General features: G+C 44.7%; 4 protein-coding genes across 4 annotated transcripts; 2 read left to right on the top strand and 2 right to left on the bottom strand.

Moving 5' to 3' along the window:
• Positions 1-4,519: 4,519 nt before the first annotated feature.
• On the top strand, positions 4,520-5,519 carry BKA67DRAFT_535056 (uncharacterized protein; the record flags this gene model as incomplete). The annotated part of the gene is made up of 3 exons (XM_046099957.1): positions 4,520-4,891; positions 4,937-5,402; positions 5,500-5,519. 3 exons carry the CDS (start codon positions 4,520-4,522, stop codon positions 5,517-5,519), a joined length of 858 nt encoding a protein of 285 aa, XP_045960427.1.
• Positions 5,520-5,833: 314 nt separating this feature from the next.
• BKA67DRAFT_658040 (uncharacterized protein) lies at positions 5,834-6,770 on the bottom strand (the record flags this gene model as incomplete). The annotated part of the gene is made up of 2 exons (XM_046107209.1): positions 5,834-6,105; positions 6,179-6,770. 2 exons carry the CDS (start codon positions 6,768-6,770, stop codon positions 5,834-5,836), a joined length of 864 nt encoding a protein of 287 aa, XP_045960426.1.
• A 3,117-nt stretch (positions 6,771-9,887) lies between these two features.
• BKA67DRAFT_562791 (uncharacterized protein) lies at positions 9,888-11,019 on the top strand. Its single transcript, XM_046102630.1, has one exon. It carries the CDS (start codon positions 10,001-10,003, stop codon positions 10,784-10,786), a length of 786 nt encoding a protein of 261 aa, XP_045960425.1. The 5' UTR covers positions 9,888-10,000; the 3' UTR covers positions 10,787-11,019.
• Positions 11,020-12,503: 1,484 nt separating this feature from the next.
• On the bottom strand, positions 12,504-13,945 carry BKA67DRAFT_592187 (kinase-like domain-containing protein; the record flags this gene model as incomplete). Its single annotated transcript, XM_046104811.1, has 4 exons — positions 12,504-12,842; positions 12,966-13,143; positions 13,312-13,611; positions 13,665-13,945. The coding sequence occupies 4 exons, from the start codon at positions 13,943-13,945 to the stop codon at positions 12,504-12,506; spliced, it is 1,098 nt and encodes a 365-aa protein (XP_045960424.1).
• Between the last annotated feature and the right edge of the window lie 469 nt (positions 13,946-14,414).

The following is a 14,414-nucleotide window of genomic DNA, read 5'->3' as shown; positions in this document are numbered from 1 at the left end:
AACCCTAACCCTAACCCTAACCCTAACCCTAACCCTAACCCTAACCCTAACCCTAACCCTAACCCTAACCCTAACCCTAACCCTAACCCTAACCCTAACCCTAACCCTAACCCTAACCCTAACCCTAACCCTAACCCTAACCCTAACCCTAACCCTAACCCTAACCCTAACCCTAACTCTAACCCTAATTACCGAGTATTTCGCTCGAAACCCTGTAAACTGGGGGATTAAATACAAAAATGCGAAACGTCGGTATATAACTAGGCGAGAGAAAGAGCTTTATTAATGATATTGCTCGGTATAACATCGTAATTATATGGGGGGGGGGGTAATATCCTAATCGAAAACGCCTATAATTTCCTTATGTTTACTTAATAATCATTACATTTATTATATTTATTATAAACACGTTATAACGATTACTATTTTCATTGTTTATTATGTATTTATATATATATTTAAGAGATATAAGAATTAATAAGGGAAACGTTAAGCATTACGAATATGTTATATTAAAAAATAAGGCTTAAAATTAAGCTTATTTAATTTAGTATAAATAAATGTTTCCTTAGCTTTAACAGTTATTATTAACCATCCCTTTTATTATTTTTTCTTCTTTTCGTTATAACAATTACAGTAGAGTTACCAGGTGATAAGCTCCTTCGGGTAGTAGTTATATTCAGAGACTTATTCTTAAGGAGCCGGTAGGTAACATGTCTCCATCGCTAGTCACGAAGCGGGGGTTTTACACTGACTACGCACGGACGTACTCCGTGCGCTGCTTAAGCGCTAGGCTGGCACCTAGGCTAGGTCGTTACATTCGTAAACTCTTTAAACATACCACGACACGTATTTAAGGCTTTAATAAGTTTACCGTTAGTCTTAACATCTTAATCGTTAACATAAGCGGACATTTCTATATTTTTCTAACTTAACGTCCACCGTCGAACTTAATAAGCCTTTCGTTAGATCGAACATTTAACATAGTAAAACGACGTAATAGCCTAGTTCGCTAGCCTAAGGACGATAAATTAAATGCGGTACTTATTTCGTCTCGTAAAAAGCGTAAAACACTAGTATAAATGGCGGCGTATAAAGCTAACGAGGCCTATAAGAAAGCTACCGTAAAAGCCGTTAAAGCGGCTAAGAAGATTATACTTAAGACGAAGAAAGCAGTTAAAGCCAAACCGGCTAGTCCCTTTATCGTAAAGGCTAATAATAACGTTAATATTAACGCCCTCGTTAATAGTGCCGCCCCGGTAGTTAAGGCTTAGCAACTTATAGCCATTAATAATAATCCGTTCGTAAAGGAACTAGTACCCATTAAGGTTAATAAGGCCGTTATTAATATAAATAAAGCCGTTACTAAGAAAACTAAGACGAAGAAGAAGTCGTAACTTATAACACTGGTTACTAATAACGCCGTATATATTAGTTATTACTAACTTGATATTAACTTCGATAAATATATATATATAACAGAGCTAAACGAGTCCTAGCTAGTATAAAACGCAAAGGATAAAATAATCAGTTTTACCTTTAGAAAAGTCAGAGTTACTAACTATTTTGTTAACAATAACCGATTTATTATATAAGATTACATAAACTAAAAGGAAGCTAAGAATGCCTCCCTTAATAATAAAGGCGTAGTCTAATAATGGATTATTAAAGGTAATAAAACCGGAGTAATAAGAGCCTTTTTGTTACGCCGTAAGATAACCGTTAACACTATTATACCTAACAACGAAAAGGTTATAATTCTCGAAGTACACGCTAGGGATAATATTAACTACGATAAACAAGGTAATAAACTAACTTATAACTAACTAGTTAATGTAAACGAGGTTATACTTAACGTTATTAAAGAGAAAGCTCGCACTTAAATTAGTAATAATACCGTCCTATTATAAGAAACTTATTATTAAATTAATAAGTTTTACGAAAAACGCGTAAAGTTAAGAATAATAGCTTCGAATAGTCTTATTCGAAGTGTTAAAGATCGCCTTAGTAAAGCTAGTACCGTTAAGTTAATAAGAGCACCTTATAACCATTTAATGCTAGCTAAAGCGAGCGTTCTTATAATTATATATTATAACCTTAAAAACCGCTTTAACGGTTTTATTACCGGTTTTCTCACTACGCTTAGTAAAACTAACTTTATAACACTTACGATAGGCCTAGACTCGAATACTAGAACAAATATAGCAATTATTAACATCTAGGATTAGCTAGCAGTGTTAGCAAATAGATTAAACAAGTAAGCTTTAAAGAATAAACAAGTTCGTAAGGCTAACGGAGACAAAGTCACTTTTAATAACACCGATGTTAAAAAGCTCGCCATAGCGTATAAGAAACTTAAGGCTACTTATCGAAAACTCGCTAAAGCCTATAAGGATTCCAAAGAGTGGTATACTAAGGAAGTCGAGAAATTTACTAATACCATTATTAAGGCTATTAATTCTGTAAAGATTTCTTATAAGACATTTACTAAAGAGATTCTTTAGCTATAAGAGGAAATAGTTAAATAGGGTAAAGATAAAAATGAAACTCGTAAACAACTAAAAGAAACGGTCTTTTACTTTAACGGCTTTATAAACGAGTACTAAGTGGAGAAAGACAAGAAGGCTATTAAGAATAACACTATAATTATTACACCTCGTAAATCCGTAAAGTCTATACCTCGCAAACCGGATCCTAGCGATAGCCTCTCCGAATTTAAGGACACCGACGATAAAGACTACTTTACCGTTAATCCCGCCGTTAAGGTTAACAGTTTAGTTACCGTTACCGGTAATAGACCTCTTAACGGCGAAGACCTTTACGTAGAATTTGAGGACTTAATCGACGAAGTTAACAAGGATACTACGAGCAAGGTTATCGACGTAGCCAGTAACGAGGAGGATAAGGAGTGAAAACGTTAGAAATAATAATGGATAATAAGCTCGTTATTATAACTCATAGCTAGAGCGTCTCTTCTAAATAAACCAGTTTGGCTATAACCTAGGTATTACATCATGTTTTCGCTTAGAATGATAAATTATCAGGGATGACAAATTTTATATTAGAGGGGCACTTGTTATAATACTTATAGCCCCGTTATAGGATATAACAGGTATATAAACAGCTCTCTTTAACCTGTACCTAGAATAACTTTTAAGACAAGACATATTACAAGCCTATATTAACTTTACAGTTCGTGACGTTATAAGCTTGTTGTTTTACACTAGTGTTATTAACTCTTATAGCTTAGCGCTAACCGCGCTTATACTCTCATAGTTATATAACTTAAGTAATAGCTTTTAATACGTTATTAAATTAAATATTATGTTATTAAAAGTAGGCTTTAATACGGCTTTAAATAACCGAATACTAATAACGCTTATATATAAGTAACTTATAATCTAGTAATATAAAGAATAATTCCATTTTAAAGATAAAGAAGCATTATATAATAGTTTTTATAATTAATATAAAGGATTATTATAATAAAGATCGAGTATAATACACTAAAAGGAAGAGCCTAAGAGTATAAAAGAGAATGTTAGTATATAAAAAGTAGGTATATACTGAACCAGGACCACTGTCTTGTCCCTTGGGTTATAAGCCTTACGACGAACTCGTTGGTTCACTCGCGGACTGATCACTTATAAATGAATGGAAAGAATGAACTTAATGACCAAAATAACGTTAATTAGTGACGACGAGCCATTCTCGTCGTCTTCCGAATGCACTGCTACATAAACTGACCATGCTACCGAAGTCAAAAGTGTGAAAAAGCATGCCCGTTTAACTATTTACAAGTTCCATCCCTTCGACCTTATACTGATCAGACCCTGGACAACCAGGAAGAAGGTCGTACGACCCACTTGGCTCCCTTGTAATATTGGTATAGCTAACACTCATTACTTCAATACTTATTAACCTAGTCACGTAATTATTACTTCTTAAGTTTAGTAATTTACACGCTCGTCGCCTTAGTGTACGGAGTGCTCTTTATATATTATAGACATTTATAGTTATTTATATTACTATATTTTTCAATTAATTAATAAATTGTGGGTTATAGTATTATTCCGGCCTAGTTAGTTTGCTAGCCTATACATTTCTAGCGAAGAACATTTACATTTTTACCTTAACTTTTCTTATTAGAATATCTCTATAGTTATAAGTCCAATCCGGAATTTGACAACTGATTTAAGATTATAATAATTAGATTACCTATTCATTAAAATTATAGCCTATTACGACAACAGGAACATTGGTTTCCTAGTAAATCCGCATACTTATCCTTTGAAAATCCGTATACCCCTAGTCAATCCTTAGCGCTAGTTTTCTATCACTGAATTTAAATCCGTAAAGGGTATGCGGCGCAATGCATACTTGTAAGGGTATCTTAGCCAAAGATAACCTAAATGTGGATTCGCACCCGGATTGGTCGCAGATCAGCATCCTGGATGTTGGCAGTAACGGCCCGACCGATTTCGATGAAGCCATCTAGATCGACCCAGCAATCTAGGAAATGGATCCGCCCCAGCTTACCTGCTCGCCACCTTGCAATATCAGGCTCCTACCCTGGACGGGCGCCACCAGGGTCATTAACTATCCCATCCTCACCGTTAGCAGTGATACGTGGACGACGACCATCACAGCGCTACCGCTGACCATAACAGACTTGATTTTCGCCGACAAGACCATTACAAGAGGATCAGGCAACAACAAGCGCGCCGACCTTAGCTACTGGCCCGAACCCACAACCACAACTTTCTGGCCTGCCGTCTCCTACACAGGCCCGAACGGGCAAGTTAGCTACACGTCGCCCACGGGTACATTCCCAGCACTACCAGCCTCCATCGGCCCAGACGCAGCTGAACCTACTAGTGGAAGCTACCCTGTGCGGGCAGTGGAAGTCGTCTTTGGCGAAAAAGATACACCCTAGGTCAGTATGTGCGACTTTCTCTTCTTTGACATGGACAGCACGTGTATTCAGCAACCATGGTTATACGGCGGCGATGACGGCGGTGATCCGGCGCCAAGCGACGAAGAGAAAGCCTCCGAGTACAAGACGACATGCCCTATCGTCACGACGTCCTCGACTTCCACCACAGCCGCGGCCGCCTCTACCGCGATTGTAGTGCCGGTTCTAGCCCCATCGCCTTACGTAGATGGTGATCCCGGGACTAATTCTGTAAGCTGCTATAACAGCGGCGAGACCACCGAGAACGTGCGGATGCAGCACGCCGCCACCACCTTTTGCAATCTCATCAAGGACGACGACTTTGGTCCGGGCTACAAGTTCTCGTTTGATTCTGCTTTCTCCTATAATGGCGGGGTAGGATCCGTTACTATCACCAACTCGTTACAGATCAAGGATGGGTGCACCTTCGATTATGATTTCAATCTGTGTAAGCACTACTTGTTAACCTTGACCGATGGCTGCAATTGTAGCGGCGTCGATAGCAAACAGGGCGGCGTCCTTAATAATAACTACTATACCTGTAGGTCGGATCTTAACCGGGTGAATTAAGATGGTTGATAGGGCTCGGATGCAGATTCGCGTGTAGAGGTTAGGGGCAAGCTATGGTTGGTTTGCTGGCCGGTGCTGCTAGGCGACAGCGACAAGTTGAAGTTTCATAATGTTATATATGGCACCTCAAGACAGGCAGATAATGTATTTGCCCTGTTAGTCAACACTTCAATTCTCGGCTCATACGTGCGTTGACCAGTATACAACCTTCGTATATAGACTACATTAATGTATAAAATTAAATGCGATCTCGGAAGGCATTTTAATCGATTATGGTCGAAGAGGCAAGTGGTAGCTTCGTGTCAAGTGTTACGGCGGGTTGCCAGCCTGCGGCACGGTGAAGCCACGGTTCCTCCACTCGCGGTGCGCCTGTATAGCCGCCAAGAGACCGGCACTAATGGGCATCGGGGGTTGAGCCCGGCCAGCACCGTGGCGATCCATCCACATGCCCCTCTCCTCGATGACATGGCGAGGTCCCTGGGTCACCATGTACCGCGTCCTAGACGGAAAGCCTCCCGTGCGGGCGACGGACTTGGCTCGGACAATGTCATCCCGCAAGCTCATGAGCCATGGGTGCACGGCTTTCCTCTCGAGCGTTAGTGTTGCATACATACTAAGAAGTCGAGATAAGATAGGGGGGGGCGCAATCCTCACCTTGTATATAATCCCGCAACGAGATAAACGCCCCGCCGTCGCCCGGCTTTACCTCGAGCTCGAGCCCCCTCCTGCGCAGTGGCCGGTCCTCCCCGCAGCACCGAATCTTGAACTCGGTGTCCGAATCAGCCTCCCAGTTACCGTCTTCGTCGGCGTACTCGGCAAACGGCCGGTCCTCGTCGCTGAGGTCGCCGTACGTGACGAACTCGGCGCTCTCGTGGTCCTGGTGCCAGAACAGCCAGTCCGACTCCCATTGGTCCAGGTCCTCGATCGCGGCGCGGAGCGAGGAGACGGGGGGCTGGGTCACGGGCTCGTGCGCAACGGCGTGCCACGTGCCTGTCCCGGCGCCATCACTACCGTTACCGCCGTCTCCTTCGGCAGCAGAAGTCCCACTGGGTTGAAATAGGGGCTCGAGCTCCTTTGCGTTGCCGGACACCTTCATGACGGAGATGGCGTTAGGGAAGCTGCCTTCGTACTGCCAGAAGAGGCGTTGAGCCACTGGAGAGAAAGTGACGTGCACCTTATTATATTGGAGCTGGGACCAGGACCGGAGAGGAGGTTGTCCGGATCGCTTAGGCTGCGGGGACGTCATCCTTGAGGCTTTATGCTCGCTTCTGGTGCAAGAGTCTGTGTGGGCTGTCGAACGGCCGGATGGAGGTAGCAGTACAATGTGGAGAAGGGAAAAGAACAGAAATGGGAAATAGAACTTTCTCGATATATTTTGAGGGTCGGCCCATGTGGCTTTGTAGACCGGGGTTAACAAGCAGATAACGTAGCTTACCTAGATCCCCGCCATACGTGTTAGACGGCACGGTAAAACACGAAAGGCGATATAGGGATTTTATTGGCTCCAAAGATTCTTTAGGCCATATGCAAACTTTATAACGTATTAAAAGGTACCGCGGAAGGAAACGGAATAACTTAAATTCGAATATATATTAAATTATATGTAATTAAATTATTATTTATTTATAAAATAGTTATAACGTGATTGTACACCGAGCTGTTACGAACATGGCCGACGTAAGAAGGCGGGGCATCTCAGCCAACCAGGACGAGACAAGGCCGACAGCTGGGCAACAGACGCTGGTAGAAGGCGATCTCAGGTCACGTGACTTGGATCATAGTCTTGGCAATGATCCAAGGCGTTGGATCACTGTGATCCATGGAATCCAAGGACAAAGGGGATCACCTTTGGAATGGTGATGCAGCCAACATCAATGAGGGAATGAATGGATATATATTAGAAGGGATTTCCTAGTTACCTAGACAGTCATTACCTCAGTGATCAATGTAAGCATCAATCACAGTGGACGTGAGGATGGTCTTGCCACATCTAGGAATGCCGTAGAGCCAAAGAAAAGAGCTAGATCACATGAACCCTGCAAATGGTAGCTCAGAGGAATGGCGCGTGGTCCATGTCGGACCAGAAAGAGCCGACGATAGCATCCTGTGCGGCTTTGCTTCCCTAGCCTACCGTTTGGGGTTTCGCAACGATTATATTCTGCACTTGAAGTAGCGGTCTCCAGATAGGGAGATTGCACGTACGGCTCTGTTACAGGCACGGAAACATGGCATGTATAAGTATAATGGTGGTTCTTTCGAGTCGTACCTCGATTAGATCGAGAAGATCATGAACATTGCGAAACCGTGTAGGAGCGGGCCGCTGGACAAAACCCAGGCTTGGAGGGATGGTGTGGAAACCTAAACACCGCTGCGGGTGCCCGGGCAGCAACGATCACTAGCTCGACAAGAAACACCCTTTTCTCGATATAATGACGCAATCACACGGTCCGGTACAAGGTGTCACATCGCTCTTTGTCCGAAGATGTGTCTTTCTGGCATTCTTCGGCAAGGACTTTATACAGCAGGGAGCTACTGAAGCAAGCGTGTCGAGCTGCTGCCCTCGCGGTCATGGCCAAGTTTACTCGGTGTAAGTCTCGTCTTCATCATCGCCTACATGGTGGTTACTGGCATACTATTCGCATTCGTCCCAAAGCAAATTTTGGCGTGGGCTGCTTTTGTAACCCCGTTGGAAGTAAGTTGGCACTGGTCATTAATGGAGCATTTTTAACGAGTAAAGTCTCTTCTTACGTATACTTTCGAAGACGAATGTATAGGCGTTGATCGGCATTTTTCACTGGATCTATCTAATTATGGGTTGTACCTAGATCGACATATCTTGTAAACCAGAGTCCAAATCTTTTCTTTTCAGCCGATGGCAACAGGCTTGGAGGGCCTATACCCATCCAAAACTGACAGTCCTTGCCGAAACTTAATTGTAAGTCACCTATTGTCTCCCACTCTTCAGCTTCACCTCTGTGTATATGGTCAAGTAGATTGCCTCCCGCTAGCAAGGCCAGCACACTTGCCACGTAAGTAGGATACCTAGGCAATACTGGCTTCCTATAGCCCAAGATCCAGCCTGTACCAAACAAGACGAGAGTCAAGGCCAGTAGACCCTGAAGTATGCGGGTGGCTTTTTCATCTTGAACAAGACAAAGGCTACCGTACACATCCGTGACAGTTGCATCGAAAGTTTACGGCTCAAACATCGAAGCATTGAGAAATTCCAAAGGTGTGAAATAAATCAGTTCAGCCTCGAGATCTGTAACACTGGGCTCATTAACACGCACATAATGATCTAATGATTGAGCAGCCATAATACCATACTAAAACATGATAGCATCCCTGACGGTATCTTTTTAAAGAGCATCTCCAATAGATGATATTGGTATCGCGCATCTAGAAGTCACAAGGTTGCCGAAAAATGCGTCAAAGAAAGCATTTTCTGGAGTAGCAATGGAATTCAGCGTTTGGTAGATCTCTTCCAGAGGCATATCGAAAACACTAGTATTAACGCCGTTATTATTGTTTTCGAAGTAGTTCGGATTGGTGAAATCCTCCAGATCGACGGAGAAGCTAGTACCGAATGTCGTAATATTTAGTCTAGGCGTGCTGTTCCATATATTCGTTGAGTTAAGTATTTATAGCGGCCACTTTGTATCTAGTAGCAGGCTTGAACCAATGAAACTCAGTGCAACGGAAACAACGTCACCCGTTGTTTAATTGCAACTTAATGCTGATGTCGAACTGAGGGATGAATTTTCCATCGAGTATCCTCCCCAGATGAACAGATAAGAATTACATCTCCGCAAAGCTACCCCAAACTGTCCCTCTGTTGTTGATAAAGCAGGGAATGTTACCGTATAATTGCCTTCCACGTGAAATACTTCGAATGGATATCTCCATGGACAATCATCCGGAGTCTGCCCCTGATAGTTATAGCGATGACGTCCATATCACTTCGAGTCGGCCCATAATCTAGAGTTATGTTTGGCTGCTTAATTAGTCTAGTGGTTTCAATATCGGTCTCGGAATACAAATGACACGCTGAAAGTCCTAGGCGTAAGGCTTCCACAACAGTCCGAACACGTAGGTTCGTGGTATTCCCGTCGCGGCAGCTCTTGTTAAATGCAGCTTAGTCAAGTGAGAATGTCGGAAAGACAAGATCTTCGTAAGTTATGGACGAATAAGAAACGTTGCCTACAAGGATTGTTCAGAGTTGAGAAAATCTCCAAAGTGTCCAAAATGGTATTAAAAGAGTAATTATTCACTTTCGGATCTTGACGCTTTCTAGCGAATGTGCCTATATAGATTAACTCGTCGGTAGAGGCTATAATGGTGGTGTTATTATTCGTGTACGTAGATCGAATTGATGTCCCAAAGTTCAGTGCGAACAGTGGTTGGGTCCATTCGCCCAGTCCCACCTGAATGCCTCAGGCAGGAAGGCCATTCTCTGGATCCTAACCCTCTCGAACAATGCCGCATATGAGTTCACTCCTCCGAGCAAAAGATGCAGAACCAAACGCGACCTGGCTGGGTGGACTTTCAAAGAGACCTCAAGGGCCTATACTCGGCCTCGAGTTCGGCAAAGACATGTATTCCTCTGACGGCTGGGTGTTGGGCTCAGCGCCCGACAACAATGCCGCCGATGTTCAATTAGCGGAGGACAATACAAAGGGCGTGAGCAAACGGCACTTCCGAATCGATATACATCCGCTGTCATGCAAACCGCGCGTAACTGTCTTATCTAGGAGTCTACATTTCGTTGGGGATGGCGACGACGACCTCCTTACACAACATGAAGACAGAGAGATCACTGAATCCGCTGTCTTCAATCTTGGTGGTACCGTGTTTCTGGCCTGGCGCCCAAAGCTCACACCTCGTGAGGTACGGACCTACCGCAAAAAAGCTCTAAAATTCAGCGAGGACGCCGCGCTCGCAATGCCCAGATATTTCCCCCTACTTAGTAGTGCCCCAGAAACGATAACCTCCAAGGTACGGTATGGTGAGAATGAAAAGGTCTATGTTTTCCAAGGTCATAGTGGGAAAGGAACGTCAGCTTCGGTCATTCTAGTGCAAGAACGAAAGTCAGGCGATATTTTAGCGGCTAAGGAACCCTACTACAAATCGTCTGACGATCCTGGAATCAGGAGAAACCGGTGGGAAGAGCTGAATAAGGAATCCGACTATTTATCCAGACTGGATCATGTAGCTCGTGGCTATTGCGGAATCATTCTTGCTAGCCCGCGAATCTGCATCTGAGACAGGCAAACCCGGCTGTGAGTTTTACGTAATAGATAAAATGTTTGCCTCTAACCCCGCAGAACCTTAGTGGCCTGGGGATACCACCTCGGTTAGGGCAAAAGGCAGGCCCGGCTAAGGTTCAATGCGACTTTTAGCGGATGCTTGTAACGAGGGAAAGCGCTGGTCGGATTCTATTTCAAATCTCTGAATCCATGCCAAGGCAAAATTCTCTGAGCGATTCGAAATGATGGTGTCTAGCGAGAGTTCTGTCTTCTCACGAGCCGCTAACAGCTGAAAGAAAGTATTTCCGTCTATGGTTTTGATGACCCTACGTTTCTCAGTCGCTTGGGAGATTTTAGGATAATGCATAATTGATGGGGCCACTAATTCCGATGTGAGGCGGGCCCCCCGGAGGTTTGGTTAATTGCACCGTCTCGCATACCTACTCCCTCCTAACCTCGATTACGGCCAACTCTTGATGCCACCCGATTAGTGAATATTGACATTTATCACCGCGTTTATTCGGGCAGAAGCCTTCTTTCTCCTCTTTATACTGGCATTTAGCCGCTATAGCTAGCGCAAGCGTCGATGATCGCTAGATTTGATACATCCGTCAATCCAATGAATACCGCCCTCCGAACTTAAGAAGCATAGACTCGGCTTACCACCTCCGGAGTTCTTTTCCAATCTACCGAAGCTTTTTCTAGAACGGGCCATTCCGCTGGCATTAGTAGAAGAAGACATACAGCGCAGGTGTAGCCGCCCTCGATCGTTCGATATAGAAGAGCCTGGACGACCACGACTAACGCCGGCACGACTGGTGTAGTTTGCAAATGAGACGGCCCAGATCTGTATAATCTGAGAGGTGTAAGTTGTCCTCATCAAGTCAAAAGTAACGCGTAGCGGCTAAAGTTTCGCGGCCGCGTCATGAGTTCAACTCAGTCTAGTTTCAGCGGCCGAAAGCGCAAGCTAAAATCTCTAGAAATGTCAAGCTGGTCACCAACATACGAGCTTAGTACGAAGAGCACCGACACGTACGATAGGAGTTATAGCCAGCATCCTCCGGACAACAGCATTTTCGACGATGTCTACGAGTATTTTGATGGCGAGACCCTACCCGACCCTACCAACCTCGGCGAGATCATCCAAACACTTCAAGACTATGGCCAGATCCCTCGGCGCTATTGATCTCTGCTAAAGACTTCTAGACATTCCAAAGGCGGATACAGAAGCCATAAGGGAAAGTGAGGTCACGGAGAAGGTCATCCCAAAAAATCGAGGGGAACACAAGAAACAATAGATGCGCTGCTGGACCAGTCACATTCGCAAATCTCCGGCCTGTAACCGATGGCACGCTTGTACTTGTATTGCCAAGCCCTGATCTCTACTATGCTGAGCAGCTCGGTCGGCGAGTTCGCAGTAGGCTCAGAGACTTGATAGTTCCCCCTGTCCAACACAATCTTCTTGTCATATCGAATAATTTCTATAAGGTAAAAGGACCGCGTAGCTCGGTCGCTGTTGCTAAACGGTAAGCACTTCATGTCGCGGCGTTTGGCGGCCGGGCGTTCAATGCAGTTCAGTCCTTGGTCGAAGGGCAAACGCGTCTCAAGTGATAATGCAAGGCGATAGGGTTGGACTATTCGACCTTTACGAAGACAAGCAGACTCCGAAGGGAGAAACTCCATTCCAAGTGGGCGTCGAGTGCATTTTCTCAGAGACTGATGTTCATACCAACTTATCCTCGTTCAAACCAAGTATCAGAAAGAGCATCGCTTGCCGTGGCCCTAAAAGATGGTTCAAACTTCAGCATCCGTCCGATTAGCTTGCCCACCTTCGCAATATCCTCCCTCGTGAATTCGGCTTGCTTATTGTTATCGAAATAAACCTCTTCCAACCATTCCTGAAGAGTATAGCTGTGATCATCACAGAGCAAATTCCCTTGCATTGCTTGCCATTTCATCTGCCACCGTGACGGTAGGCTATCAGTGGCGAATTCCATCATTTGTTGAACAAGGAGCGGCGGGGTTAGCATCGTGACATCGAATGGAGGCTGGCCAGTGACGAGTTCAAAAATCTATCTTCATTAGCGTCGTCCCTGTCGTAGAATTCCCGTTGGATGCTATACCAGGCAGGCAGCGCTCCAGAAATCCACTCGATGATCCAAGGGGTCCCCGAAGACGACTTCTGGAGCGCGCACAGGCAACGGGGTGTGTAGTGTGCTCGGGACGTTAGTTGTGAGGAATGCCTCTCCAAAATCGATGATTTTGATTGATGGAGACGACTGCAGGATGTCTCTCTTTCGGAATTGAGCAGGCCGAACAATATGGGATGGGACATTGCCCGCCAATGACTTGCCATCCCGTCTGCTCACCAGACTAATTTCAGGCTTTCCAAGCCTATCGAAGAAGCTTCTTTCATCCGAAGATTTCAGACCGGGCACTATAATGGCTAAGTTTCGGGTGTGGAGATCTAAGAGTAGGGTTAGCGCAACACAGAAGTGTCCGTTGCTTGTAGCTTTACCGCCATGACCAATGCCGTGGCACGTGAGGACATTAAGCCCTTGTAAAGCCTGATTTGCAAAGGATTTCGCGAGCTTGGCTGGGAGTCTGTCATCCCGATAGTATGATTCAACGACATCTGCCACGCTGGGACCTAAAAGTTCCAGCACAAGACAGTCGTGGGTTCCATTGGGACCGACAAGAGTAAAATAGTCTATCATCCGATTCAATCGGGAACTCTCGAAATGGCGTCCTGGAAGAACAGATATAGCCTGTAGGACACTAAGCTCTCGGCTACGCCACGTCTCTGAGACTGAAACCTTAATAGCAACATATTCGTCTTCCCTACGCGAGAGTTAGGAAAGAGGCTTTATTTTTCATGATATGTGGGAAGATACTCTTGGTCTTTTGCGGCCCATGTAGTGGAATAACCACCCCAGCCTAACTTATGAACAATTTTATATCGGCCATCCTTCAAAACATCGCCTAGTGCAAGAGGATGGTAACCGCCAGGTTGATAACGGTGTAATGGCTCGGCGTCAATATTACAATAATATGTCTGTGCTAGCGTTTGAGACATGTAAAAACGGCTTGCGTTAGACTTGGAGAAACGAAAAAGAGAAAATGATCCGGGTCTACTTCTGGTGAAAGGCGTATTTGGGAGCCTGAGATATACCATGTTAATCGCAAGTCGTGAAGCCGCTTGCGGCAAATCTCCACTCAGATCAAAAAGGGTTAGTATTTATACCAAGTGCTGTTCAGGATTTTAAGCACGTGCACTGCACCAATCGCATCCGTTTTGGCCAACGAAACCGGCCTTTGCACCCCGTACGCGGTGCAAGTCCAAGGCGGCCTCATTCGTTGAGCTGTGCAGAATGCAGGGATACCGCGTACTTCACAATAACGAGTACGAAATACTGTGGTCCTAGGCCGAAAAAACCGCACAACTCCACGTCACTGCACAAGCCAGGTACATATGTTTTGGCAGCAGAGCCACGAGCCACAGCACCCCTGCAATTGCTGCGGTACATGCCCCAATGCGCTTAATTGCCTATCATACCATAGTACAGTCACAACTCCATCCTCGGCCAAGTCAGGCATGCCCCAATGCATACCCCAAAGTTCGGCACGGCTGCAGAAGAGATACG

This window comes from Truncatella angustata, assembly GCF_020726525.1.
Source record: "Truncatella angustata strain MPI-SDFR-AT-0073 chromosome Unknown BKA67scaffold_3, whole genome shotgun sequence".
In the NCBI taxonomy this organism is placed as follows: Eukaryota; Fungi; Ascomycota; class Sordariomycetes; order Amphisphaeriales; family Sporocadaceae; genus Truncatella; species Truncatella angustata.
The sequence above is the reverse complement of the archived record's forward strand: the minus strand, read 5'-3'. Positions and strand labels throughout refer to the sequence as shown.

Bases quoted from the DNA above. Each gene is read 5' to 3' on its own strand.
- BKA67DRAFT_562791 (XM_046102630.1), top strand. From the start codon at position 10,001: ATGCCGCATATGAGTTCACTCCTCCGAGCAAAAGATGCAGAACCAAAC.